Source organism: Scyliorhinus canicula, chromosome 7 (genome assembly GCF_902713615.1).
Source record: "Scyliorhinus canicula chromosome 7, sScyCan1.1, whole genome shotgun sequence".
In the NCBI taxonomy this organism is placed as follows: Eukaryota; Metazoa; Chordata; class Chondrichthyes; order Carcharhiniformes; family Scyliorhinidae; genus Scyliorhinus; species Scyliorhinus canicula.
In genome coordinates this window covers 111485508-111510172 of record NC_052152.1, presented here as the reverse complement: position 1 = coordinate 111510172, position 24665 = coordinate 111485508, and the positions used below count along the sequence as shown (strand labels likewise).

Sequence of the window (24665 nt, the reverse complement as noted above, 5' to 3'; positions counted from 1 at the left end):
GGGGCGCGAGGTGGAGGTGGTGGTGGCCATTGGCCGTAGAGAAGGCCTTTGATCAGGTGCAGTAGGAATACTTGTGGAAGGTCCTGGGGCGGTTTGGGCAGGGATTTTGGATTGGGTCTGGTTGGTATGCTACGCACTAGTGGCGAGTGTGCGGACGAATTGGGCGAGATCGGACTACTTCAGGTTACATTGTGGGATGAGATGGGGTTATCCACATTCCCCACTGTTGTTTGCCTTGGCTATAGAGCAGTTGGCATTGGCATTGAGGGTGTCGAGGGTCTAGCAGGGGAGGGGGGTAGAGCACAGGGTCTCACTCTACACAGAGAATCTACTTATGTACATATCGGACTTCTGGGGGGAATTGGAGGGATTATGGAGGTATTAGAGGAATTTGGCCGGTTTTCGGGATACAAATTGAATATGGGTAACAGTGAGGTCTTTGCGATCCAGGCGAGGGGGCAGGAGAAGAGACCGGGTGAGATGCCGTTCAAGGTGGTGGGAGGGACCTTTGGGTATTTGGGTATCCAGTGGCGCGGGAGTTGGAACAGCTGCATAAACTAAATTTGGGTCGGTTGGTAGATCAGATGAGGGGGTGTTTTCGGAGGTGGGATGCACTCCCATTGTCATTGGCGGGGCGGGTACAGACAGTTAAAATGGCGGTCCTCCCAACGTTTTATGTTTGTTTTCCAGAGTCTCCAAATCTTTATTCCCAAGATGTTCTTCAAAAAGGTGAATGCAGAGACCTCGGCATTTGTTTGGATGAGGAATATCCAGCAGGTGAAAAAGGTGCTGCTGGAGCGGGGGGCGTTGGGGGAGGGCAGGGGGGTTGACTCCTGAATTTCATCAACTATTACTGGGCGGCCAATATTGGGATGGTCAGGAAGTGGGTAGTGGGGGAGGGGTCGGTATGGGACACGCGTTTGGGGGCATTGTTGACAGCATGTCTGTCGTTCTCGCCGGCTCAGTACTCCATAAGCCCAGTAGTAGTGGCAGCCCTAAGGGTGTGGGGACAGTGGGGGCAGCATATGGGATTAGAGAGGGCATTGGTGTGGGCGGCAATATGTGATAATCACCGGTCCGGGGTGGGCTAGACCGGGGATTTTGGGGGTGGGTGCGGGCAGGGATTGAGAGATTTGGAAATCTCTTTATTGATGAGGGTTTCCCGAGCTTGGAGGAGCTGGAGGAGGAGTTTGAGTTGCCAGGTGGGAATGGGTTCCGTTATCTGCAGGTGAGGGAATTTGACAGGCGGAGGCAGGTTTCGACCTACCTGTACCTGCCACCCAAGGGCTACAGGATAAGGTGGGGTCGAGAACAGAAGTAGGAGAGGGGAAGGTATCAAGAGATCCATAAGGAGCTGATGGGAGTGGGAGATAGGGGAGATGAAGAGAGAGTGGGAAGAAGAGCTGGGTGGGGAGTTGGAGGTCGGGTTATGAGAGGAGGCTCTGAGGAGAGTTAATGCATCCTTGTGTGCGCCAGGCTCAGCCTGATACAGTTTAAGGTGGTCTACAGGGTACACATGACTGTGGCCCAGAGAGCAGGTTCTTTGAGAAGGTGGAGGATAGGTGTGCGTGGGGTTCTGCGAACCATGTCCATATATTTTAGGTATGTCCAAAGCTGAGGGGTTTCTGGCATGTATTTGCTGATGTCATGTCAGAGGTATTACAAATGAGAGTGGTGCCAAGTCCAGAGGTGGCTATCTTCGGTGTTTCGGAAGACCCGGAAGCCCAGGGGGCATGAGAGGGAGATGTTCCATCCTTTGGCTCTCTGGTGGCCCTGAGACGGATCTTACTGGGTTGGAGGGACTCGGAGTCCCCGAAGTCGGGGGTATGGGTTCGCAACATGGCAGGGTTTCTCGGAGTCGAAAAAATTAAATTCGCCTTGAGGGGTTCGTTGCAGGGGTTTGCTCGGAGATGGCAGCCGTTCATCGACTTCTCTGAGAAAAATTAAGCTGTCAGCAGGAGGGAGGGAGAAAGGGGAGACATGGGAGGTGGTTGGGGAAGGTGGCACTGTTTGTATAAACTATGTTGGCTGGGGTTTATGCCATGGGGGGGGGGGGGGGATTTGTTGGGTATATTATTGTGGTTTTGTTTTTATTGAAATTTGATGTTTAAAATTGTTAAAATTATAAATGTCTCAATAAAATATTTTCCAAAAAGAAATATCAGATGAGTAAGGGTGGATTTGATGGACAGATTTGGAGGGATGGGGGCATGGAGGGATAGGGGATATGGGGTGGATGAGTATGGGGGGGGGGGGGGGGGGGGATATGGCGATGCGAATATGGAGGGGTGGGGATATGGGGGGTTGGGGGGATATGGGGGTGGAGGATATGGAGGTGGGGAATATGGAGGGATGGGGATATGGAAGGGTGGGGGGATATGGAGGGGTGGGGGATATGGAGGGATGGGGATGTGGAGCATTGGGGGATATGAAGGGATGGGGATATGGAGGGATAGGGGATATGGAGGGGTGGGGGATATGGAGGGATGGGGATATGGAGGGGTGGAGGATATGGAGGGATGGGGTTATGGAAGGTGGAGATATGGAGGGACGGGGATATGGAGGGATGGGGATATGGAGGGATGGGATATGGAGGGATAGGGGATATGGAGGGATGGGGATATGGAGGGATGGGGATATGGAGGGATGGGGGATATGGAGGGATGGGGATATGGAGGGATGGGGATATGGAGGGATGGGGATATGGAGGGGTTGGGATATGGAGGGATGGGGATATGGAGGGATGGGGATATGGAGGGGTGGGAGATATGGAGGGATGTGGTTATGGAAGGTGGAGATATGGAGGGACAGGGATATGGAGGGACGGGGATATGGAGGGATGGAGATATGGAGGGATGGGGATATGGAGGGGTGGGAGATATGGAGGGATGTGTTTATGGAAGGTGGAGATATGGAGGGACAGGGATATGGAGGGATGGGGATTATGGAGGGATGGGGATATGGAGGGATGTGGTTATGGAAGGTGGAGATATGGAGGGATGGGGATGTGGAGGGATGGGGATATGGAGGGATGGGGATATGGAGGGATGGGGATATGGAGGGGTGGGGGAATATGGAGGGATGGGGATATGGAGGGATGGGGTTATGGAGGGATGTGGTTATGGAGGGATGGGGATATGGAGGGATGGGGATATGGAGGGGTGGGAGATATGGAGGGATGTGGTAATGGAAGGTGGAGATATGGAGGGACAGGGATATGGAGGGATGGGGTTATGGAGGGATGCGGTTATGGAAGGTGGAGATATGGAGGGATGGGGATATGGAGGGATGGGGATATGGAGGCATGGAGATATGGAGGGGTGGGAGATATGGAGGGATGTGGTTATGGAAGGTGGAGATATGGAGGGACAGGGATATGGAGGGATGGGGATATGGAGGGATGTGGTTATGGAAGGTGGAGATATGGAGGGATGGGGATATGGAGGGGTGGGGGATATGGAGGGGTGGGGGGATATGGAGGGATGGGGTTATGGAGGGATGGGGTTATGGAGGAATGGGGTTATGGAGGGATGGAGATATGGAGGGACAGGGATAATAAGGGATGGGGATATGGAGGGATGGGGATATGGAGGGATGGGGATATGGAGGGATGGGGATATGGAGGGATGGGGATATGGAGGGGTTGGGATACAGTGGTGAGCAGTAGAGAGGGTGAAGGGTAGAGGGGTGAGGAGGTAAAGAGAGTGAGGAGATAGAAAGGGTGAGAGGTAGAGAGGGTCAGGATGTATAGAGGGTGAGGAGGTACAGAGGGTGAGGAGGTAGAGAGGGTGAGAGGGAGCAGCAGTGGTTCCAGTCAAGGAAGTTGCGTACGAGAGAGCTGCATATGGGTCTCTTCAACGTCAAGAGGTTCGAGATGAGAAGTGTGAGAGCTATCTTTATAAGTTCAGCAGGATGGTGGTCCTGGCCTAGGGTGCTTGGTCAATGGGATGTGGGGTTATAGGGGGCAATGGTTGGAAGAGGAGGAGGCAATTGCCCAGATAGTCTCAATCTTGGAATAACCTAAAAATAAACTTGACAAGGAAAGATTATTAACCACCTTCAGTTGCTTGGAGGAACTATTTATAACTGATGTCTATGACAGCAAAAGTCTGCAATGCTTATTGAAATAAATGCCCTTTAAAAACCTTTTTGGTCTAAGTGCCATCAGTAACATCATGAGAGAGCGCTCAGATTAAGAAATGTAATTACTTGTCTGCCCAGACTAGCACTATAATAGCAAAAGAGAAATAAACCCCAAGGCAACAAATATCATTACATTTTTAAAGCTGAGTGCTCTCCTTTAAAAAAGCATTTACTTGCCAAATAATATTACTTAATTTTAAGAGACAGTTCTGTTTAAATGTTGAATAAAATGAGGACTTTTCAAAAAAATAAATTTTCCCTGAAGGAATGTACACTGCGGCAGATCAAGGGGGAGGGGACAGAATAAAGTGGAATAATCGTCACCATCATCAATATCAGGGCTTTTAAACCATGCCAGGCTGTTAGTGCCACAGTTCATTTATTGATTCATTTTTCATGTCAATGCTGGAGTGTGTTATGCAACTTCCCTTTTGTTCAAATTAATGGGGCATCGAATGAACCCAAATGGCACAAAATGGTTCAGAAACCGTTCCCAATGTGAGGTGGGAAGGCGTTGGGATGTGGGTGGCTGAGGTGGGGGTAAGCGAGCAGAACATCAATCTATCCTATTGGTAACCCAGAAATTCTCTCGCAATTTAGCAGGGTAGCATGGTGGTTAGCATAAATGCTTCACAGCTCCAGGGTCTCAGGTTCGATTCCCGGCTGGGTCACTGTCTGTGTGGAGTCTGCACGGCCTCCCCCTGTGTGCGTGGGTTTCCTCCGGGTGCTCCGGTTTCCTCCCACAGTCCAAAGATGTGCGGGTTAGGTGGATTGGCCATGCTAAATTGCCCGTAGTGTCCTAATAAAAAAAAGTAAGGTTAAGGGGGGGTTGTTGGGTTACGGGTATAGGGTGGATACGTGGGTTTGAGTAGGGTGATCATGGCTCGGCACAACATTGAGGGCCGAAGGGCCTGTTCTGTGCTGTACTGTTCTATGTTCTATTAATTTCTTTTTAAAAATAAATTTAGAGTACCCATTTTTTTTCCAATTAAGGGGCAATTTAGCACGGCCAATCCACCTACCCTGCACATCTTTGGGTTGTGGGGGTAAGACTCATGCAGGCACGGGGAGAATATGCAAACTCCACACACAAACAGTGACCCAGGGCTGGGATAGAACCTGGCTTCTCGGCGCTGTGAGGCAGCAATTTCATCTGATATTCACAAAGCAGAGTCTGAGGAAGCACGCTGATGTCACCCATGAGGAAGCTAATGGGGGGAAGATCAGGTTAGCTTCATTTGATTACATCATTGCAATGTGCAGAGTCAGCATTAAGAAAATCTACTTCAAGCCAACACATTTTACGTTTGTTACTGGCCATGTCATCGCTGGACTTTCAATTCCATTGGTTTGAATGGAAGAGAAGCTGGGATTTCTGTAATGGACAGCCCTTGCATTTATTCTTCTCCCCCTTTAAAACCCCAGTGACAGCGAAGCCTGGAGCTGTGTTTGTTCATATTCCTTATGGCTGGTCATTAAGGTGGATACAAGTACGATGCTGGCTACTCCTCTCTCCAATTATATTTCTCAGCTGTTGCGAATTCTGACATTTGTTTTTGCCACCTGGACAGCGATAGGTAACTCACCTACTCTCAGATAAGACATGAAATTAGGTCCCATCTGACGCCTCAGGCAGTGGAAGATCCCCATGAACACGAGGGGCTGAATGGCCAACTCTTGCTCCTTTAGCCTACGTTCATGCCATTCTGAAGGAGAGCAGGGGGGTTATCCCCTATGTCCTGATCACTATTTATCTCTCAATCAATATCACTAAAACCTCCTCACGGCGCTGAGGACCTGGGATCGATCCCGGCCCATGGTCACTGTCCGTGAAGTGTTTGCACATTCTCCCCGTGTCTGCGTGGGTCTCACTCCCACAACCCAAAAAGATGTGCAGAGTAGGTGGTCTGGCCACACTAAAATTGCCCCTTAATTGGAAAAAATAATTGGGTACTCTAAATTTAAACAAAAACATCACTGAAACAAATAATCTGGTTCCATTGGTGTTGCACAAGTTGGCGGCTGCGTTTCCTACATCACAACCTCCAGTACACTTCAAAAGCACTTCATTAGTCGTAAAGTGCTTTGGGGGCATCCTGAGGTCAAGAAAGGTGAGATAGAAAGGCAGAAATATTTATTTCATTAATGTCTCAGCTAATGTACCCCTATCCCCAGGTACCCTGAAAATAATGTTTAAAATAAATTTATATCGGTCGAATTGAGGGCCTTGACTTTATATGCAAATTCCTCGCACATGTTTACATTCAAACTAATGTTGCTGCTGATCAACAACACAGTGCAAAATTCACAAAAAGATTTTGATTAGCAATCAAAATCTCCAGCAGTACATTGAGACGGAATATATTTTTGTTGGGTTGCTCCGTCTGACAGCTCAGTATTAAATCCTGTACCAGGCACTGAATAGCAATTGTCGATTTAAATTCCGGAAGGGTTTCACTGTCGGTGGCCGCACTGGGGGAATAAAAGCTAAATCTGTCTAAATCCTTAAATGTCCCCACCAAAGTAAAGATTACTGCATCCATTCACCGCCGTGTGTGCACTTCCTTCAGTTTGATTCTCCACGGTGCCTATTCTTGTCCTGAAAGCCGGACATGTTACATATTGTAAAAGTAATAATAGTGTGAAAGGCAGACTGGTTCCAGTGTTAATGAAGGCAGTTTGATTTTGCCAGAAGTGAAGCGATCGGGTTTCCCAGCCTGTCAGACGGTGCTGATCTGATCCTGCTCTTACAGCAGCAGCTCCCACTGTGCTCACATGCAGTACACACTGGCAGTGTGACCTCTGTGTGCCCCTGCTCCACTCGAGGTTCCGGGGTCAGGCACTAATGGACAATTTTCCACAATGCTGAATAATCAGGAGTGCGTGCCATGGTGCCGGTGGACACATCTCCCAGCAGCGCTGGAGGGGGGTGTACAACAGGATTAATCCCCAGCATTTACAGAGCGCATGCAATTGTAACCCTTTGTTGACACTTACCGTAAGGTTGCGCGTGGGGCGGACAACGCACACAAGTTGGACATCGGCCGAGAACGCTGATTTTGCCCTGCAGTGCTGGTACCTGAAGTGAACAAGATCTAACACAACGCCAAAGCAGTGTGTGAAAAAAAGCATTGCCACTTTGTGTTTTGTTTATTTTGCTGGACGCAGAGACCAAAATAAATGAACTCTCCGACCCACCAGAAGCAGGCTGAGGAAAATCGCGAACAGCAGCAGAGTTTAGAGGTGCTTTGCAAGTTCTGATGTGCCCTCTCAATATAAAAATGCTTAAGAGTTCTTGCAGCAAGGCATTAACCAATCAGAAGGACAGCAATGTTATCCTCAAGGGCTAGATGTATCCAATAACAAATAGCTCCCCTCCTCTCTACCATCACGCATACTAAGCCCCTGATGAATAGTCCAGAGGAAGATGCACTAATAAATATTCCACAAGACCATTATTCCGCTTGGACCTTGTAATCACAGTCAAACTGGAATACGGTGTTAAAGATCATTAACAGACACACTGCCTCCCAGTATCACAGGTTTATTTCAGCAGGAAAGTTTTTTTTTAATGAGAAATTTGAATAAAAATAACAACACGTCAATGTTTTTCACCTGGCAGTTATGCGTTGGTACAGTACTGTGAACCCAGTACTGAGATGCTTCAGAGAGTTAAACCAGGAATTCAGTATTGCAGCTGATCAACGCACAGTGCACAAAGGGGACTGGCTATTGCTGCTGAAGTTTGAAGCGGTTTCGGCTTCAAGTTACAGTCAGAGTTAGTGTGAGGGTCAGGGTCACATTTAGAGTTGCAATTCCAGTTGGCTAGGGTCAGGGTTAAAATTAGGGCCAGGGAGTGGAATGGAGTTACAGTTAGGTTTAGGGATAGCATTAGTGTTAGGGTTGAGTAATGGTTACTGTTAGTATTGAGGTCATAGTTACAGTTAGAGTTTAGGTTAGGGTTCGGATTAGCAAGAGCGATAAAGGCTGGAAAGTGGCTGTCACTTGGTGGGGCTTTTCACAGTAACTTTATTGCAGTGTTAATGTAAGCCTACTTGTGACAATAATAAAGATTATTATGTCCACTCCCACCCACTGACATTGGGAAACCCGTGTTGGCCCCAAAACATGATCAGCGCCGGGCAGCAGACCCATCGCCAGTCTCCAGTCCCACCCTGGTGATGCCTATAATTAGGTAAATCCCCTCTCTTTAATATCATTAGTAGGCTTGAACCCCGATGCTTCGTCCTCCCGCTATGCTCCCCCCGTGCGCCCCCCACCCCCCCCCAAGCCGGAACGTCACTGAGCGGGCTTTGATGCAGACCTAAATAATGACAATCTGCCATGACGGACCTTGAGGAAGGGGGTGGTCAAGGAGGTAGTCCATCGTCCATATAAAAGCAAGTTTACTGCGGATGCTGGAATCTGAAACCAAAGAGAAAATGCTGGAAAATCTCAGCAGGTCTGGCAGCATCTGTAGGGAGAGAAAAGAGCTAACGTTTCGAGTCCAGGTGACCTTTTGTCAGAGCAACTTTGACAAAGGCTCATCTCGACTCAAAACGTTAGCTCTTTTCTCTCCCGACAGATACTGCCAGACCTGCTGAGATTTTCCAGCATTTTCTCTTTGGTTCCATCGCCCATATGTCCCTCTGCTGCTGTCAGGTTGCAGAGGGAGGGTCCTCCCCCAAGGGTGTTGGGTGGGCTCGGGCTTGAGCTCCTGTCACTCCCCCGTGTCCGTGCTGCCCCTTCTAGTCCTGGACAACCTGAAGATCACTCTTGGTGTGGTGATTTCAGGCAGCTCTCTGTAAACTTTGAAGTGGCCTTCTCACTTTGAACTGCTCTGCCTGACAACTGATGAGCAGATCAAACAGTTCATTGAAGATATAAGCCCGGAAGTATCAAGTACTTTCGCTTTCTTCACATCTGCTAACTCAGCCCCATGCTTTTAACACTGCTGCTTTTTGAAGTCTCTGAACCTTCCTATGAAGCTCACAGCACTGAAAAGCTTTGAAATGCCCTGAAATGCTTCGGAATTCTTTGCATTCATTCAATATCACAGTGTAGTGTCTTTAACTAGCTTTTGATTGACAACTTAATGGTTTATGCACAGCAGGCAGGAGGCTTATTTATTTATGGTTCCCTTCATATTTGAATGCATCTGAAGTACCCCCCCCCCCCCCCCCACCTCCCATTGATCCTATCGCCAATGTTTATAACTGTCTTTCTTCTGATTGACAGCTGCTGGCAACTTCAAAATGTTAAGTGCTTTCAGTTCTTCTTGCCCCAGTCCATCCAACATCCAGGGCACTTGGGGGACCCTCCCTCTGAAGCCTGGCGATGGCAGAGGGGAACATGGGCAATGGACTTACCTCCTTTACCCTCCTCAGTTCCAACATGCCAGGCCATCACTGGCAGGGTGTCAGTGCGAGAGGGCAGTGCACCATTGGCAATGTGAAGGGGGGGGGGGTATCTGCAGGGGGCTGCTGAGAACATAGAACATACAGCGTAGAAGGAGGCCATTTGGCCCATCGAGTCTGCACCGGCTCTTGGAAAGAGCACCCTACCTAAGTCGACACTTCCACCCTATCCCCATAACCCCACCCAACATTAAGGGCAATTTTGGACACTAAGGGCAATTTTGGACACTAAGGGCAATTTATCATGGCCAATCCACCTAACCCACACATCTTTGGACTGTGGGAGGAAACTAGAGCACCCAGAGGAAACCCATGTAGACACGGGGAGAACGTGCAGACTCCGCACAGACAGTGACCCAAGTCGGGAATCGAACCTGGGACCCTGGAGCTGTGAAGCAATTGTGCTAACCACTATGTTGTCCTTAGGGGTGGGGATTCATCATTTCCGTTGTTGGGGGAGGAGTGTCGCCCTGAGATCGTTCGTGCAGGCTGGCTGGTGTGCTATAAATATTTCAGCAGACTAAAGGTGAGGGAATCCCATCTCGGCGACGTTCATAGTGCCAATGGGAACCATTCTGGTTTTCCCACCAGCGGGAATAGTTTGTCTCGAAATCGGAGATGCTTGCTCCTTGTGTTTGTATTCTCATTTCTCTAGTCTTTTCTGTTTGACTGGTGTCTACACTGTTCTTTGGCTGAAGCTTTCCATTGCTTTTTCTCCTGTTTACTTGCAATTATCCTCTCTTTGGGTCAGTTTTCTTACCATTGGCAAAGGTTTTGACAGTGGGGTTGTATTTACATTGTGACTGCCTATATTAAAACTGTTTGCTCCATGGGTGGCATTTATTTGCATGTTTGTTGGGGTTGGTGTTATGAGTGTGAGGCTTCTGTTGGATTCTGAAAAGAGGGTAGAATACTGGTTTCAGTTTGGATGATGATATGGATGGTCTGCCAGATTATTTTAGAGCAAGGATTTGAGGTTGGGTCCAGATACTGGTCAGTGTCTGGGGTACTCAAGATTTACAATGTGGGTAGGGTCTGGAATAGTGGTTAAATTTGTGATAGGGTTGAGGTAGTTGGGATTAGGGTTGGGATCAGATTTATGGTTAGGATTAAGTTTTTGTTTATGTTAAGGTTAAAGTTGAGATTAAGCTAAGGGTCAACATCGATGTAAATATGGATTGGAGATGGCACTATAACAACCCAACTCCAACCTGCACTCACTATTAACCAGGGGCAGACTCCTACACAAATATTCTTTAGAAAGCACATGGATTGAACTTTCTATAATAGTGCAGTGATGTCCCATTATTCATGGCTAAAATTAACAGACATATCACTTACGATATGTCACTATGTTGTTGGCTTACCAAAAACAGCCTTTATTTGGTACCGAGCCCTGCAGTCCAGGCACTGCTCACACATCCAAACACAATCTTATACCTGGCCGTGCATGTTGATCCTACCCTCCACGTGTTGACTATCTAAAGGCAGCTCTGTGAATATTTTACAAACATTCTCCCATCAATCCTTAAAGTTACTCTCTACATGCAAGCGCTTTGACCCTCTCTCCCAATAAAGTCTCCGTCTCTCTCTGCTCCGCCATTGCATGCTACCTGATCCCCTCTGAATACGCTGTCTGTTTTTTCCTCTATGGATTCTCTCTTTCTCGTACAAGTATCTCACCCCCTTCCATTTCTTTCTTCTGGTCTAGTAACTCCTCAGTTGTACTCTTTTCACCTGAAACAGTGACCCTCTCTTGCTCCCTCCATGACACATCTATCTTCCCTCCAAGTCTATATCTGCCTCTCTCTCCCCCTTCTATGAAAGATGTCTCTTTCTCTCATGGTTCTTTGTCCCACTCACATCTCACTACAAGCACTAATTGCGAGAAATCTTCATCAATGAACTTAACAAAATAGTTGCACCAAAGCAATTTGACCACCACATTGCTGGACTGCTATACCATGTCCTGCACATGGACCAATCAAATTGGCAGAAGCCACCACCACTTAAGTTGCGACCTGTATATTGTCTCAACAATTCAAACCCCGTTTTGTATATTGGCCGGCTTCTGCCAATTTGGCAGCACAGTGGTTATCATTGCTGCCTCACAGTGACAGGGACCTAGGTTCAATTCTGCCGTGGGTGACTGCCTGTGTGGAGATTGCACGTTCTCCTATGTCTGCATGGGTTGCCACCCACGGTCCAAAGATATGCAGGTTAGGTGGATTGGTCCAAAGGTTAGATGGGGTTACAGGGTTGTAGGGATAATGTGGAGGAGTGGGCCTGGTCGGGGCTCTCTTTCGCAGGGTTGGTGCAGACTCAATGGGCCGAATGGCCTGCATCTGCACTGTAGGGATTCTATGATAACATTAGGTTTGTAGCTCCTGCACACTTGCCCCATGGATGTCTATTTAGAATCAGTGAAAAGAGCTTTAATTTTGTAATAGGTCTAAATAACTCTGAAATAGTGAAGACTAAGCCTACTTCCCATTGTCTACACCATTTTGTCATTTGAAGAGTTTACAGTCAACGCTCTAACAGCACAAAAACTGTTGTGTCCTAATGGAAGCTAAATGATTGGAACCCCGCTGTGTGGAATTCTCTGCTTAAGATGAGCCAGTGCCCAGTGAAATCGGTGATTTAGTTGAAAAGGAATAACAACAAGAAGATGTAATGTATTTAACGTGTTGTTAACAAGAATCATAAAACGCTTGTGTGCCACAATGGGCTTCATCGTGGGCTTTTCCCAGGCTTCCTGACATTCTCCAATGGTGGGGCAGCACGGTGGCATTGTTGATAGCACAATTGCTTCACAGCTCCAGGGTCCCAGGTTCGATTCTGGCTTGGGTCACTGTCTGTGTGGAGTCTGCACATCCTCCCCATGTGTGCGTGGGTTTCCTCCGGGTGCTCCGGTTTCCTCCCACAGTCCAAAGATGTGCAGGTTAGGTGGATTAGCCATGATAAATTGCCCCTAGTGTCCAAAATTGCCCTTAGTGTTGGGTGGGGTTACTGGGTTATGGGGATATTGTGGAGGTGTTGACCTTGGGTAGGGTGCTCTTTCCAGGAGCCGGTGCAGACTTGATGGGCCGAATGGCCTCCTTCTGCACTGTAAATTCTCTGATAATCTATGGTATGAAGCGATCATTTCTTCTGCCAGCAACTTACCATTCGGTGGCCAACAATGGGACAGTGATCAACAAAATTCAACAAGGTTTTATCTTGAGGAAGGGAAAAGCTCTTGTAGAATCTTCCTGCCCGAGATTAATAGCTGCTTGAGAATCAGGATAGACAGCTGAGTTTGTCAAAGTCACTTTGACATAATGTCCTGTTACTGGGTTTTATCAGTCATGAGATGGAGGACGAACCTGAATCACACCGATGGGAATTAAAAAAAAAGAGTCGGGTGGATGAAGAATAGAGTCCTGATCAATCAGGGTAAAACTGCCTGGTTTAAATTCCAAACAACGCTGGCAGCTAACTGTCAAGTCACCTGGTGAATTCTCCATGACAACGCCTCGAAGACTCAGAGTCCACCTGCCAACCAATCAGCATTTTCTTCTCATACAATATAAATTGTTGTTTAATTCCCCTTATATTGGTTTTCTTACAAAGTGTCCTGATGAGTGCAAGGTGAAAAACTTTGACAATGTCTTGCTTCAGAGAAATGATTGGCAGATCCTTGCAACTTTTAAGAAATTAGCCAGGACTGTAATGGAGAGCTGATTTCTCATGCTCTTTCATTACTAGAGCACGCTGGTGAACTCAAGGTTGCTGGGCTTAGATCTCACCAGGGAGAGGAGTGATTACACTGCATCATGTAAGCTACTTCCCGGCATGGATACTGACCCCTGTGGAACACTGCCCTGCTTGACAAACGATCACAATAAACAGCAGTGGAGCACAATACAAGTTGAGGGGTGGGAATGTTCAAAGGTTTCAAGTTTCTACACACAGAAATCAGTGGTACATTTGAGTAATTATTTAAGTTAATAAATGGAGAGAGATTGTCTGTTTTCTCTGGTAAATTACCACATACATACAAGGTATTTCAGCTGGATAAATCCTTGTTAAAGGGGGCCACGGTGACCTTGTGATAATGGAAGCAGCCATTCACTTCAACAGGAGGAGAGGGCAGCTAGGGAGATCGGGGTTGTTGCTTGGGGGAGCCGCTCCCTGACCCAGGCACCAGTTGTACTATTGGAGAGAGAGAGCTGACAGGGAGTAACAAGGGAACTCTATCCGGAGGAGTTGTGTTTCACTTGGAAACAATCACACATCGGGTCTCACGGGGCCAGACCTGGTGGCACAGTCCTCCATCATCACTTCATTAATGGTGGCAGCAAAAGCCATCCCATCTCTGAGTGCTTCACCGCGCACACATTCCACACCACCGCAGCAGACCGGTCAAGGAGAAGACAGATTGCCACACTGCACTCCATCTTGCAAGTGACAAATGCCCTGCTTCACAACATTAAATGTAGCGTGGGGCAGCAATGCTGGATGATAAGAATTTCACATTTCAATAGAAACCGTTGGTTCTTTGGAAAACAGACTAGTCCTTGTGACATTCCATTTTGTACAAGACATCTACGATCAAAGCAAGATGGTCGTACTCCCCAAACAACCTCCTTGGCTCCCTCACAGGGATGTCAACCCTCCAGGAATTTCTCCTGTCAGCCACATGGAGTGCCAGAGGCCAAATTAAACAACGGTTCCAAATGTTTAATTATTTAAAGGTAGACCTCACATCAACTGGTGTGTTATCGCCTGGCAATCGGCAAAATTGAAGCAGGTGTCAGGGAGGTGAGATTGAAGAGAAAGAGAATCTCCTCCAGCAGGAGGAGGGCTCAGGGTCTTTCACTCATTGACGTAATAGTGGTAGCTTCAAGGTCAGCCAGCTGAAATCTTACTGCAGTCAGAGCCAACTGAGGCTTGACTTCTCCCTCACAAATGCTACATTTTCTCCCTCTCCATTTGAGTCCACAGCAGACATGGAGTGACCTTTGCACACAGAAGTTGAATGAGGGGTAGAGGATATGCAGTGTCAATGTGCTTTAATTGCATATCACAGCACAGAGTTCCCTAAGTGCAAGCTTCCTCAGAGCGTGGTGTGATTTCTCACGAATGGGTACTGGGCCAACTTGCAATGCGACTGTGTCAGGACCATGATGTGGGAGCGGGGCTTTCTGGCATCTTACCTGTCACTGGTGCAGAAGCACAAGACGTGTGCTGAAGTGAAATCCTGTTCCTGTCTGATGCTGAAGCCTCTACCAATGTAGTGAAGATGTGGAGCTGCCAGTGTTGGACTTGGGTGGACTGATGAAGGAGCTAAGCTCCGAAAGCTAGTGATTCCAAACAAACCTGTTGGACTTTAACCTGATGTTATAAGACTTCTTCATGTAGCACACTGCCATGTGCTATCCCAATCCTTTGTTGACCATCAGGTGAACTGAGCCGAGCCCTGGATTTAGACCCCAGCCCCAAGAGTAGCACTAATGGGAATATATTTTGGGGACAGAGCGAGATAAAAGGAGAGGAGAAAAGAGGAAGGGAGACAGAAAAATGGAGAAAGAAAAACTGTGAGAAAAGAAAGATGGAGAGAAAAGAAAGAAAGGCGTATAGAATCGCGCCTTTCAGATCTGCGGATGTCCCAATGCACTCAAAACCAATTACATACTTTTGATGTTTAGTTAATGCATTAATATGGGAAACATCACAGCCAATTTGCACACAATCAGTTCTCAAAAACAATAATGTGATTATAACCAGATAATCGATTTGTGTGATGTTGATTGAAGGATAAAGATTGGCCAGGATGTTGAGGAGAGCTCCAAATAGTTCCAATGGATTTTTTCAGTACATCTGAGATGGAGCCTGCTGTGTATTGACTTTCCCCACACCCTGAACTGTTTCCTGGTGGGAGGTAAATCCAGTATTAATTTATAGAGCAGAGAAAGATTACCCTTACTGTCGAGGATCACCTCTAGTACATATAATTTCTTGGTTATTAGAGGTCAGCTTCTTCTGCCTAGAAAATAAAAATAACTATTGCTCATGTCTGATCCAAGATAAATGGAATTCCCATAACTGAACTGACGTCACAACAGTGCCTCTCTTAATGCTGTGCTGCCATCACCTTGTACACGTCTACCCAGCGGACTTGAGGGCAGCAGGGTAGCACAGCGATTAGCACGGTTGCTTCACAGTGCCAGGGCCCCAGGATTGATTCCCAGCTTGGATCACTGTCTGTGCAGAGTCTCCACGTTCTCCCCGTGTCTGCATGGGTTTCCTCCGGGTGCTCCGGTTTCCTCCCACAAGACGTGCTTGTTAGGTGAATTGGATATTCTGAATTCTCCCTGTGTACCCAAACAGGTGCCGGAATGTGGCAACTAGGGGCTTTTCACAGTAACTTCATTGCAGTGTTAATGCAAGCCGCCTTGTGACAATAAAGATTATTATTATTGTGAACTTCCGATTTATAGACAAATAGCTAATGTACATTATGTGCCAGTTGTTTCATAATGCTCCACCCGGTATTAATAATTTGACATTATATTTGTGTATAGTTCCTCAAATAATACACCATCTTTGTGGATGGAAAGGGATAACTCCAGAAAATGCAAATATAGAGCAGTTCAGGGTGGGAATAAATTAGGCAAAGGGAAGGTTTTTAATAGAATGTTTCCTGAAGGTAAGGAGGAAATTTACTGCAAATGAAGGTAAGAGCTCCCTCTGGTGGTGGCATGAATCACACAACAATCTGCCTTCAGCAGAGACGAGGGGCAGACTGATCACTCCGACAGAATGAGGCCATAGTATAGGGGGATTTGAAAACCAGGATGAGAATTAAGAGGCTACATTCCTGAATAGGGAGCCGGGTAGCATGTGGAAGCACAGGGGTGAAGAGAGTTAGTGTGGGAGAGGACATGAGCTACGGAATTCTGAATGCATCAAAGTTTGCGCAGGATAGAGACAGTATTATGGGCTAGGGTTTAGAGAACGCCATGGAATTCACCTGAAGTCACAACGTCTAATAGATTTTGGTTAAGGGGAGCACAAGGGCCCACTTTACAGGTGTGATGCAATAGAGACCTTAAGTATTTTTTTGAAAATATTTTTATTGAAGCTTTTGCAAAATGTTTATAACAATAACAAACAAAACAATAATAACATAAACATCAACTTGGTAAGCTAGACATTTCCCACCCAACCCCTTCTGTACATCCCTTAACCATGTTGCCCCTACCCGCACCCCCCTTCAGAATGCTGCTTCTGCTGACATTTTGATTTTCCCAGAGAAAGTCGACGAACGGCTGCCACCTCCGAGAGAACCCCAGCATTGACCCCCTCAAGGCAGACTTTATTTTCTCCAACTTGAGAAACCCACCAATGTCACTGACCCAAGTCCTCACACTTGGGGGCTTCGAGTTCCTCCACATTAAAGGGATCCGTCTCCGGGTTACCAGGGAGGCAAAGGCCAGAACGTCGGCCTTTTTCACTCCCTGAACTCCCGGGTCTTCAGTCTTGGCACCACCCGCGTACCTAGCATCTTGGACATTGCCTTGGCAAACCCCTGTCAGAATCCTCCAAGCTTCGGGCATGCCCAAAACATAAGGACATGGTTTGCTGGGCTTCCCACACACCTCGCGCATCTATCTTCTACCCTGAAAAACTTACTCACCTTCGCTGCCATCATGTGTGCCCGGTGTACCACTTTAAACTGTATTAGACTGAGCCTGGCACATGATGAGGAGGAATTAACCCTGCTTCGGGCGTCCGCCCACAGATCCGCCTCTAACTCCCCACCTAGCTCCTCCTCCCACTTGCCCTTCAGTTCCTCCACCGGGGTCTCCTCTGCCTCCAACAACTCCTTATAGATATCTGACACTGTCCCGTCCCCCAGCCAGGTACCGGACACTACTCTGTCCTGTATCCCCCGTGGCGGGATCAGCGGGAAAGCCAACACCTGTTTCCTCAGAAGGTCCCGGACTTGTAAATATCTGAAACCGTTCCCCGGCGGCAGCTTCAACTTGTCCTCCAGCGCCTTCAGACTGGGAAAACTCCCGTCTATGAATAGATCTCCCATCCGTCTAATTCTGGCTCTCTGCCAACTTCGGAACCCGCCATCTAGCCTGCCCGGCGCGAACCTGTGGTTATTGCAAATCGGGGTCCAGACTGACGCACCCTCCACCTTCTTATACCTTCTCCATTGCCCCCAGATCCTCAATGCCGCCACCGGGCTAGTGGAGTAACGGGCCAGCGAGAACGGCAGAGGTGTCGTTACCAGAGCTCCCAAACTGGTGCCTTTGCATGACGCCGTCTCTATTGCGCCATGCCGACCCCTCCCCCATTACCCACTTCCTAATCATCGCTATATTCACCGCCCAGTAGTAGTTGCAGACGTTCGGCAGCACTAACCCACCCTCCCCTCCGACCGTTCCAACAACATTTTCTTTATTCACCCATACAAAGCCCGAAATAATCTTGTTTACCCACTTGAAAAGGCTTGGAGATGAAGATGGGGAGGCACTGGAAGACAAACAAAAATCTTGGGAGCACCGTCATTTTCACGGTCTGCACCCTCCCCGCCAGCGATAGTGGGAGCATATCCCATCTTTTAAAGTCCCCCTCCATTTGCTCCACCAGTCGGGTTAGGTTGAGCTTGTGTAATGCCTCTCATTTCCGAGCCACCTCTATTCCCAGGTAGCAAAAGCTCCTCTCTACCATCCTGAGTGGCAGCTCCTTCAGTCTCCTCTCCTGCCCCCTTGCCTGGATCACGAACAATTCACTTTTTCCCATGTTCCATTTGTACCCCGAGAACCTGCCAAATTCCCCTAAGATCTGCAGAACTTCCCCCATCCCCTCCACTGGGTCCGAGATGTATAAGAGCAGATCGTCCCATACAGCGAAACCCGGTGATCCACTCCCCCCCCCCCCCCCCCCCCCCCCGGCCCCCCTGAACCAGCCCCTGCCACTTCCTTGACGCTCTCAGTGCCATGGCCAACGGCTCTATAACCAGAGCGAACAGCAACGGGGAGAGGGGGCACCCCTACCTCGTCCCTCGGTGTAGCTTAAAGTGCCCTGACCTCAGCCGGTTTGTGCACACACTCGCTACCGGCGCCTGGTAGAGCAATTGCACCCAGTCGATGATGCCCTCACTAAACCCAAACCTTCCCAGCGTCTCCCAAAGATACTCCCACTCCACCCGGTCAAACGCCTTCTCCGCGTCCACCACCTCCGTCTCCTCTCCTTCTGAGGACATCATAATTACATTCAAAAGTCTCTGAACGTTAGCATTGAGCTGTCTGCCCTTAACAAATCCAGTTTGGTCCTCCCCTATCACCCCGGGACACAGTCTTCTATCCCAGTGGCCAAAATCTTAGCCAGCAGCTTGGCATCTACATTCAAAAGCGAAATTGGCCTAGATGACCCACATTGCTCCGGATCTTTTTCTCAAGGATGAGTGAAATCAAGGCCTGCAACATCGTTGGGGGGAGGATCCCCTCTCTCTAGCCTCATTATAGATCCTCATCAGCAGCGGGCACAACACCTCTGAGAACTTATTTAAAAATTCTACCGGGTAACCATCTGGCCCCGGAGCCTTGCCCGACTGCATGCCCTCCAGTCCTTTAACAATTTCCACTGCTTCAATCGGGATCCCCAGCCCCTTGACCAGGTCCTCCTCCACCCTCGGAAACCTCAACTGATCCAGGAACTGCCTCATCCCTTCTAAACCAGGCGGGGGTTCCGACTCATATAGTTTGCTATAAAATTCTTTAGAAACGTCGTTCACCCCCCCTTCCCCCCCCCCCCCCCGGGGTCCAAGACCATGTTACCCTCCCTATTCCTTACTCCCCCAATCTCCCTGGCCGCTTCTCTCTTCCTAAGCTGGTGCGCCAACATCCTGCTCGCCTTTTCCCCATATTCGTAGACCGCCCCCCTTGACCTCCTCAACTGCTCCACCGCCCTCCCCGTTGTCAACAACTCAAACTCTGCGTGTAGTTTCCAACACTCCCTCAAGTGTCCCGTGTGCGGGGCCTCCGCATATCTCCTATCCGCTCGAAGTATCTCCTCCACTAATCTCTCCCTATCTGCTTGTTCCACCTTTTCTCTGTGGGACCGACTCAAAATTAGTTCCCCTCTTACAACTGCTTTCAAAGCCTCCCAAACCGTTGCTGCTGATACCTCACCCATATCATTTGTATCCAAGTAATTTTGAATGGACTTAGTCACTTGCCCACAGACCGCTTCGTCCACATCCAGTCTCCAGAGCAGGCGCTGCCCTCTCTCCTCACTCAACCGCAAATCCACCCAATGCAGGGCATGATCAGAAACTGCAATCGCCGAATATTCTGTCCCTGCCACCTTCGGAATAAGCACCCTGCTTAGAGCAAAAAAATCAATGCGGGAGTAAACTCTATGGACATGAGAAAAAAACGAAAACCCCTTCGCCCTCAGCCGTTCGAATCTTCACGGGTCTACCCCCCCCCCCCCCCCCCCCCCCCCCCATCTGCTCCATGAAACCTCTCAACTCCTTCACCGCGGAAGGCCTCCTTCCAGTCCTGGATTTTGACCGGTCCAGATCGGGATCAATGACTGTGTTAAAGTCTCCCCCCCATGATCAAGCCATGAGACTCTAGGTCCAGGATCTTGCCTAACACCCATCTCATAAATCCCACATCGTCCCAGTTCGGAGCGTATACGTTTTCAAGCACCACCCGTACACCCTCCACCTTCCCACTCACCATAATATATCTACCCCCCCTTATCTGCCACAATTCTTCCAGCCTCAAATGCCATCCACTTGCTGATCAATATCGCTACCCCCCTGGTCTTTGAGTCCAGCTATCCACAATGCTACCGTGCTGCCCTAGGAGTGTAGCTACAGGCAGCTATTTGATAAACACCCATTTCTTAAATGGACCCGTGCATGACAACAGGCACATTGGTGGAGATGTCAATTCTCAGGGAAATTATGTTGTGCTTAGGTAAGGTTGCCAACCCTCCAGGATTGGCCTGGAGTGTCCAGGAATTGAAGACTAATCTCCAGAACACTGCTATGTTCAACCCTGGAGAAGGATCATTGGGACATTAGAAAATATCAGTTTTTCTTTCCCTACTTTCTTTGAACATTTCTATTTACCAGATATAAAAATATTGGAAATGAATGGAGAAAAATGACTGGCTCATGGACAGGCATAATCCAATTGAGTAATGAATTTTTTGTTTCCCAATTGACGTGGATACATCACAAGGATGGATGTATTGACTGGCAAATGGCTGGAGTGTGGGGGGAGAGACATGTGAGTAAACCTCCAGGAATACACTTAATCACAGTTGGCAATGCTTAGGGTTTCAGCAGTAAGAGCCTAACCCTGTTGTATTTAAAGTTGAAAGAAGGTGTCTTGGCAATGCTCCAGACTTGGGGTTGGAGGATTAGCACACGCTCAAACACTTGTAAGATTCCTGAGGAGGCAAACCAGGGAGATTAATGGAACCAAAAGTGACAGGAGTGTAGCTACAGGCAGCAGACGAGGAGGTTGGCTTCACTTTTACAAGTGGTGAATTGACACAAGTCTCAATAAATCCAGGACTGCATATTGGACCAATGGACAGAATGGCAGAATCCTACTAGTGGTAAAAGTGAGAATGCAAAGTACATTATTGTTGGTGTTTATGCAGCAACTCATCCAATGTTTGTGACCACAATCTCTCCACAGCCAGCATGAGTTCTAATTTTAACTTGTTTGCTTTTCTTTTGCTTTGATAATCAGGAATGAACTTCAGTCCTCATTATAACACTTCAACCAAATGTGTCAAATCTCTCAAAAAGGTGGGGCAGCATCAGAGAAACAGAAACTATTTGGAGCCATGCTGCCTAACCTGGGGCAATTTAAGGGGAGGGGCATTGACATACCTGATGCAATGTCCCTGCTGGGACGTCACACCCATTCCGCTTATTACATTGTCCAGGATACCACACCTCTGCTGCAAGTTCCCGTGGTGAAGTTCTATGAGAAGAGTGACATTAGACAGGAGAAAGGTGACCCATATTTAATATCATTTTATGGGATGTAGAAAGTAGTTGGAGACAGAAGTCTGTTCAGACAGAGAAACACTGATTGTTGCAGTGAAGCTGATTGCATTTATATGCATCTTTACAGACTAATGCTGACTGGCAAACTCCCCCCAGGGGAATTAATGAATTTTGACTTAAGGGTTGATCATTATTTATCTCATGCCTCACACACCAGTCATTCAACAACACTCAAAACACACGTTCTTTTTAATGACACAGCAATGAATCTTGAATAAGACAGGTTTCCTGGATCAGATCTCTTGGGAACTCCTTTGGTCAACTTCCACTATTGGCAAATAACAGTTGGCAATATGGTTTTCAACTTCATCTTTGAGCCGATGATTTTGAGTTTGGTCATTAAGGTGGGAAGAGGGGCCTTGCTAAATTCTTGCTAGGGTTCAAGTTGGAGCACATCCATCACATTATTCTCTGGTCCATTTGAAAAGTTTCAGTAGGGGTAAGGGGTAATTAGCCATAGTGCATGTTAGAGAGAGAGGCAAGCGGTTGCATAACTTCAGGGGCACAACTCCACATCAAGCCTGGGAAAAGGCAAGCCTCCATGAACTACCACAGCTAGTTGAGAGATTGAACCTGTGTCATTGGCAATGGTCATCTAGCTATCTAACTAATCCTGCAAGCAAACCTGCCCACCCCCACCCAACTAAATTGATAGGGAATGGCCTGACTTTCATAAATCCACCTCAACTTAAATTGATTGCCTTTTTCCTTGCTGGATGCTTTTAAATTGCTTCCAGTCTGTAATGAATTGAACAGGTCTGTTATTGCCAAGATCATGTTCCCGACCTTTTCCGAGGGTTGAAATGATGTCAGCTCTTTTCTACTCCCCTGTGTACAATAAGGCTACACCACCATTCCCCTTACTTCTAAACTCATTTATTTTAGTATTCTTGGATGTATTCCATGTGAGCAGACTGTCTTTTTCACCTTCAGATACTCGCATGTTGAAATCACTGTTCCACACTCGCAGTAATACTGTGCACAGTTCTGGGCTCTATATTATAAAGAGATAGAGAAGCACAGGAGAAAGTGCACAAAAAAAAAATCTTACAAGGATGACACCAAACTAAGAGGGCACACCTGCCGGAAGGATTTAATAGGCCGGGGCTGGGGCTGGTTTAGCTCACCAGGCTAAAACGCTGGCTTTTAAAGCAGACCAAGCGGGCCAGCAGCACGGTTCGATTCCCGTACCAGCCTCCCCGGACAGGCGCAGGAATGTGGCGACTAGGGGCTTTTCACAGTAACTTCATTGAAGCCTACTCGTGACAATAAGCGATTTTCATTTCATTTCATTCATTTCTTTTCAGTGGAAAAGAGAAGAGTGATAGGTCTTGCAAATGATGAAGTGGTTTGATAAGGTAGACACAGAGAGGACATTTCCCCAGGGGGTCATAAATATGGAACAGCCGCTAATAAATCCAATATGAAATTCAGGAGAAACCACTTCAGTGGTGAGTGTGTGAAACATCCTACCATAGTGGTGAATAGCATACATGCATTTAACGAGAGGCTAGACAAGTATATTATGGAGAGAGGAATCAAAGATTATGACAATAAGTTCCTTCACTGTCGCTGGATCCAAATCCTGGAACTTCCTCCCTAACAGCACCTACACCACATGGACTGCAGTGTTTCAAGGTGGCAGCTCACCACCGCCTTCTCAAGGGCATTTCAGGACGGGCAATAAATTCTGGCCTCGCCAGTGGCACCCACATCCAGTGAAAAAAATTTTTAAAAATTTAAAGGATGATGAAAAGAGCATAAACACAGACGTAGACCTGTTGGACCAAATGACCTGTTTCTGTGTTGTACAATTCTATGTAATTGTGTTTTTTTCTCGGTAAACAGGGGCCAGGATTCCTGGGAAGTTTTAATGAAAACTGTTGTGTAAAAGTCCATTTCCTTTATCTTTCTGTCTTTAATAAAGAGATTATCTGGTCACTGCCTCATTGCTGTTTTGCTGTGTTTCCTACACCACAAGTGACAAGAGTTCAAAAGCATTTAATTGGCTCTAATTTTGGTCATTCCGAGGATGTGAAAGACGCTATATAAATGCCAAGTCCTTCTATTCCTATCTTTTAAGGAGAAAGTTTTACTGTCCAATATTCACCAGATCAAAACAGTCTGCTCTAATTTCTGTGTCACCGTGCTTGTTTAGGGACTTTACTTATGAAATGAATGTGATCTGGGCGGGACGGTGTTGCAGTGGTTAGCACTGCTGCCTCACGGCGGCGGAGACCCGGGTTCGATTTCGGCCCCGGGTCACTGTCCGTGTGGAGTTTGCACATTCTCCCCATGTCTGCGTGGGTTTCGCCTCCACAACCCAAATATATGCAGGGTAGGTGGACTGGCCACGCTATATTGCCCCTTAATTGGAAAAAAAAGAATCGGGTACTCCAACCACTGTGCCACCATGCCACCCTCTCTCCTTTTAACTTGACACCAACGTTAGGATTTCGTAATTTGCTAAAAAGTTAATTTGCATTTAAATAGCACCTTTAAGGAGATGCTGAGGCAGCAAAAGGGAGGTTAGAAAGTAGAACCAAAATCCTGGACGTAAAGATGGATTTGAGAAGAGGATGCATGTGGAGGTGAGGTGGGGGTTTGAGGACAGGATATATGTGAATAGATACAGAGGTTTCAAAAGGAAATTCCAGTGAGAAGGACCCAGGCAGCTGAAGAATCTTCGGAGGGATGAAGGAGGAAGGAAGAGCTTAGAAGAACAGGGTTTTTAAGAGGAGGAGCTAGTGCTGGAGGAAATTGCAGAGTTAAGTGGGGCAAGGCTAGTGAGGGGTGATGATTTTATGTTGAGTGTGCTGGGAAAAACTGGATAGTCGAGGTTGTTGAGGATAGATGAACAGATCTTTGTGCGGAACATGATAAATATATAATTCGTGACTTAGGTTAGTGCTGTTTCATAACAGACTGCACTAATTAAATTAGTGATTTGCAGGAGAGATGGGCGCTCAGCTGGAATGTGACAACACCTTTGGTGAAGAATGAAC

General features: G+C 47.5%; 1 protein-coding gene across 1 annotated transcript in view; it reads right to left on the bottom strand.

Annotated features, from left to right (window-relative positions):
- LOC119969276 (E3 ubiquitin-protein ligase SIAH2-like) overlaps positions 1-7386 on the bottom strand; it is a 56319-nt gene extending 48933 nt beyond the window's left edge. The window contains exon 1 of the mRNA XM_038802679.1: positions 7141-7386. Within this exon, the coding sequence (XP_038658607.1) occupies positions 7141-7275 (135 nt within the window). The 5' untranslated portion in view covers positions 7276-7386. The remainder of the gene's footprint in view (positions 1-7140) is intronic.
- Between the last annotated feature and the right edge of the window lie 17279 nt (positions 7387-24665).